Here is a 5,235-nt window from a genome sequence, read left to right as displayed (position 1 = left end):
CCACATACTTTTGGCCATGTAGTGTATCAAGAAAAAAAATTTTTGTCAAGTTCCTTAAATGTTCTAAGAATGACATAAAAACAAACAGCTATCCTGCACCATTCCCAGAAGATTGTGGGAAGGTTGTATGGAAAATAATCATAGGAAAACCACACACTCACCAAGCTCTATGAAACAAAGCTTGGTAGATTGCTGCTTTCATCATCAATCTTCAGGTTTGACATAATTATGATGTCCTTGTTTTGTCTTTGTTTTTAACCGCCTCGTTTTTTACTGTCAGTATCATTATCATGCCAATATTTTGGGTCACCTATCACCTCATTTCTCCGCCCTGCTTTTTCTGTCCGACTACAAACACCTTACCACCTGTAATTAAAAGGACTGGGTGTGGTTTTTACATATTCTACACTCTCTTATAAATACAGACTGAAAATACAGTTTATTGTCAGTCCTTCAACCTCCAGTACCAGGTGAGGCTTGCTTTAATGTGTACATGTATGGGTTCTTATGCAATTCTTGTTTATATGACAAAAGTAACTTTGATATTTACAAGGATAAGAAAATACCGGATTTTAATTTGATATACTGATTATTTTGGAAATATACTATTGATTTGTCCAACAGTGTGATTTCAGTGCCAACTCTTGTCTGAGAAAATGAATGATCCAGGTAAGTGTTGGAAGTTGTTCACTTCATTTACTGTTATGTGCACTGAGGTTTTAAATTACTATGTAGTTATGTAGTTTCACAACTCAACCCTGAAGTTGAGAATATATTGCATTGACATTGCATTTACGATTTCAAGGAGTGAGTCGACTAGTATGGCCTATACATGCTTTCTCGATGCTTACTGGGAAACAATGACAATGCATTTCTCTATTATTTGAATAACTTCAAAATATTCCTTACTTTTTATCCACAGCAAAGAAACCGGTAAGTCAGCTAACTTACTTTTCAAATACAAAAAATGCCTTCAGACTTGTGTGCTATGTGTGAGACATAATTTGTTGTTGTTCCAGGAGGAGCCCACACCTGGGACTGATGACGTAAGATATCTGCATTATTTGTCTATCTCTGCTTCTTTACTTCAGTCAACTCAGTCTTAAAAAACTTTTCAAATCAAGCAAAGTAAAGAACAAAACTATTTTCTAGCTTGCTATATCTTAGAACCCAGTGTTGTCCTGGTGGATGTAAACAGAATACTGTCTGTTTCACAGGGCTCCGGAGGAGAGAGCAAAGGAGTTAGGAGGCTTAAAAAATAATAGTTAAACACATTAACGTAATAACATTAATATTGTTTTGGAAACCCCCAAAAAAATGGAATTTAGATTTTCACATGTCAGGGTAATGGGTGTAATCGTTGAGACAATTGAAGGGAAAACATTTCCATTCATATAGGAAAGCTTTTCCGAAACTAATAGATGAGTCTAGTAATGTTATTTTTGTCATTTCCAGGGGAAGAAGGGAAAAGGTGGAAAAGGAGGACACGGCCATGGGCATGGAAAAGCCTGCGAGCGTGGAGATGACCATAAAGGAAAAGAAGGCGAGCATAAAGGAAAAGGAGGCGAGCATAAAGGAAAAGGAGGCGAGCATGGAGGAGATCATGGTGGCGACCATAAAGGAAAAGGAGGCGACCACGGAGGAAAAGGAGGTCGTGGAGGACATTAAAGATTTAATCATGCACCATTTGCATCTGTTTAATCACGGTAATTACGGAAAAAACATGTTGGGCGATTTCTTAAAGTTTACAAATCTCTAATAAAACCTACTTATAAAACAGAACTATATGTTTGTATAACTTCTTAATGCATAGTAATCATGCAGTACAATGAACATTTTACAAAATAGAAACACAAATATTACACCAAAATGTGTAATTTTTTGCCATCTAAACAAGTCACCATATGTCAGAGGCGTCGAGATACTATCATACTACACCATTCCTGTGTAGCCCATACCAGACCAACATATCAAACACTCAACGCCATTTTTATCATTTTACTCACATACAGAACATTAACCAAAGGGGTAGTAATAAACCCGGAACAAAAAAAAAAAAAAAAAAAATTACGGTGTAAACGCTTTAATGCGCAAATATTGATATAATAACCATCATATCAAGTCACGACATGACATGTTGCGTGATCCTCCCACTACAACTCAAGAAGACAGACATTTTATTAGGCTACCACAAATTAAACATATGTACTTCACAGGGTGGTGAAAGGTGATGATCTTGATGCTCCTTTCCAATAAATATCAAGGGTATTATTCTGGTGACATGATGATCGATTTTTGGCTGCCGTTTGACAAATTAAAATGATCTCGCTCTTTTGTTCATAATAATTTCGTATTATGTATCTGCAAACTGTTGGCTAGACAGCACGTGCCAATACCACAGTGAGCACATTCGCTATATAACGCACAAAAAATCTGAGTTGAAAATGCGATGGAAACAATTTACTTGTATTTGACTGCAAAATATATTTTTTGTGCACCACGTCATCACGCAGACTTTTATCAGCAGAAAATCAATTTGATGGAAACAGATCTGTGGTGGGAAAATACGTATATTTTATGTAAACGGATTTTAAAATATTCGCATAAAAATCTGTCGCCAATTGGATAGAAACATAACTAGTTTTCAACATAAAGCCCACAAAATAGGCGACAATTTCAGCCTGAATCGATAAATGATGGTCGTGTTCAACAGCTAATGCTGCGTTCAAAACAACTGGGAACTCGGAAATCTCAGACTTCCAACCATAGTGTCATGACGTCAGTGAGTTTCAGGTCGGAAAGTCAGATCTCTAGAAAAAGGCCCGAGTTCCCGAGTTGGATTACCGTTCAAACCGATTTTTCCCAGTCAGCGCTTGTTTTCGTGTTGTTGAGCTCCCAGTTAAAAGCACTGAAGTCGAGGATTTCCGAGTTCCCAGTTGTCGCGAAACCACCATAAGGCAAGGCAATAATAATTGCGTGCTCCGTCTTCGACTTTGTCATCGATTGACAAATTGCTATAACGTATGTGGTTAGCCGATACTTAAAATACCTATCCACGTTTTGTAAGATTTGTCAGGTACAACGTCTAAGCGTAGGAACGCAGCCACAGTAAAAGGGCCAATTTCCTCTCATTTAATGGTACTTGCAGTTGACTCTTGCCACCAGTGGGATACACATCTAAAATGTGTTCAAAATATAATACATTAGAGGTCTGTGCTACAGATATGTAAAATGCAGTTATGTATACAGCAATGGAATGTTTGTACACAGATAACATTTATATATTTTAATTCAGTTGAACAAAACATGACAAAAGGGTCTTGCACATGTCTATGTAAACGTACAATATAATAACCTGAATCACATTTTCAAGTGTCTCATTGCTATGGAAACAAGTCTTCCACAATCTGGGATGTTGCTTCACACAAACAATATGACAGAAAAAAGAAAAAAAAGCTCATCAAATATTATCCATCCATGATATCATAATATTTATAAAACATTCACAAATATCAAAGCTCATCACTAAGCTAAGGACCCTGGGACAAAACACCTCCCTCTGCAACTGGATCCTGGACTTCCTGACGGGCTGCCCCCAGGTGGTAAAGGTAGGTAACAACACATCTGCCACGCTGATCCTCAACACAGGGGCCCCTCCTGTACTCCCTGTTCACTCATGACTGCATTGCCAGATAAGACTCCAACACCATCAGTAAGTTTGCAGATGACAACAGTTGTAGGCCTGATCACCGACAATGACGAGACAGCCTATAGGGAGGCGGTCAGAGACCTGGCCGTGTAGTGCCAGGACACCAACATCTCCCTCAACGTGATTAAGACAAAGGACATGATTGTGGACTACAGGAAAAGGAGGACCGAGCACACCCCCATTCTCATCGACGGGGCTGTAGTGGAGCAGGTTGAGAGCTTCAAGTTCCTTGGTGTACACATCACCAACATGGCCCAAGCACACCAAGACCGTTGTGAAGAGGGTATGACAAAACCTATTCCCCCTCAGGAGACTGAAAAGATTTGGCATGGGTCCTCAAATCCTCAAAAGGTTTTACAGCTGCACCATCGAGAGCATCCTGACTGGTTGCATCACTGCCTGGTATGGCAACTGCTCGCTTCTGACCACATGGCACTACAAAGGGGAGTGCGTATGGCCCAGTACATCACTGGGGCCAAGCTTCCTGCCATCCAGGACCTCTATACCAGGCGGTGTCAGAGGAAGGCCCTAAAAATTGTCAAAGATTCCAGCCACCCTAGTCATAGACTGTTCTCTCTGCTTCCGCACGGCAAGCGGTACAGGAGCGCCAATTGTAGGTCCAAGAGGCTTCTAAACAGCTTCTACCCCCAAGCCATAAGACTCCTGAACATCTAATCTAATGGCTACCCAGACTATTTGCAAAGGTCATGGTACTTCTGAATGAGAGTTGTTGGATCTTGGACTTTGCACCTGAATATTCAGCACACTCTTTCTTGGTTCAGTGTAGTAACTTAGTTCACTCGCAAATTGCATTTGAGTCAATGTGTTTGACAATAACCTTTAATACGATATCCTGCACTAAAGATCCCCTGGGGGATCCATGGTTGAGGCAACACATTCACCTGAATGTTTCCGTACCTCCTCTTCCTCTGAGAAAGGATTCACCCACCATTCCTGGGACCACTATAGGGTCTCTATGGGATATTGGTTTACCAGCATCTTATCCACCTGCTTCAGTCAATGTTAAGGAGATTTCTTTGGTTCCATTTTATCAGTTATAGGGGCAGGGTTTTCGTAAGCCTTGGTTTCTTTACTTGTTTCTATGGTATCTCCGACGACCTCACTGTTCTCTGACTTCATGGCTCTCAGTCACATCCACACTCACTGTTAACGTCTCAGAGCAATGTCCCTTGACCTCCCTGACAACATAATATAGTCGGCATGTCTGTTAGTCAGGACTATAGTCTCCTCCTCAATATATTCCTGTGTGCCTCCAATACGCTCATGGAAGAAAGGAGAGGGCTTTTTGGTTCTGTGCCTCCAGAGATTCCCTGTCTTTTTCTTGAAGGGAATTAAACAAGGAGAATGAACTTGTAGATACATCGGTTCTTGCTTTGAGTCTTTTGAAGATTCTCCAGGTTTTAACATTGAACTTTTCCTCCTTCCCTTCGATCGCAGGAGCGTCAAGGTTGGAGCGATTATTAACTTGCTTTTCGCAAGTTACACTGTAAACTGCAATTGGTTGA

General features: G+C 40.3%; 1 protein-coding gene across 1 annotated transcript; it reads left to right on the top strand.

Annotated features, from left to right (window-relative positions):
• The first annotated feature begins 405 nt into the window (after positions 1–405).
• Positions 406–1,782, top strand: si:dkey-248g15.3 (probable H/ACA ribonucleoprotein complex subunit 1). The gene is made up of 5 exons (XM_014164079.2): positions 406–470; positions 625–669; positions 923–933; positions 1,020–1,046; positions 1,456–1,782. The coding sequence occupies exons 2-5, from the start codon at positions 657–659 to the stop codon at positions 1,666–1,668; spliced, it is 264 nt and encodes an 87-aa protein (XP_014019554.1). The 5' UTR covers positions 406–470; positions 625–656; the 3' UTR covers positions 1,669–1,782.
• Positions 1,783–5,235: the final 3,453 nt, after the last annotated feature.

The sequence above is a fragment of the Salmo salar genome, chromosome ssa01 (assembly GCF_905237065.1).
Source record: "Salmo salar chromosome ssa01, Ssal_v3.1, whole genome shotgun sequence".
NCBI classification, from domain to species: domain Eukaryota; kingdom Metazoa; phylum Chordata; class Actinopteri; order Salmoniformes; family Salmonidae; genus Salmo; species Salmo salar.
This window is presented reverse-complemented; position numbering and strand designations above follow the sequence as displayed.

Bases quoted from the DNA above. Each gene is read 5' to 3' on its own strand.
- si:dkey-248g15.3 (XM_014164079.2), top strand. The intron at 1,047-1,455 runs GTAAGATATCTG...TGTCATTTCCAG, and splicing joins CCACACCTGGGACTGATGAC to GGGAAGAAGGGAAAAGGTGG.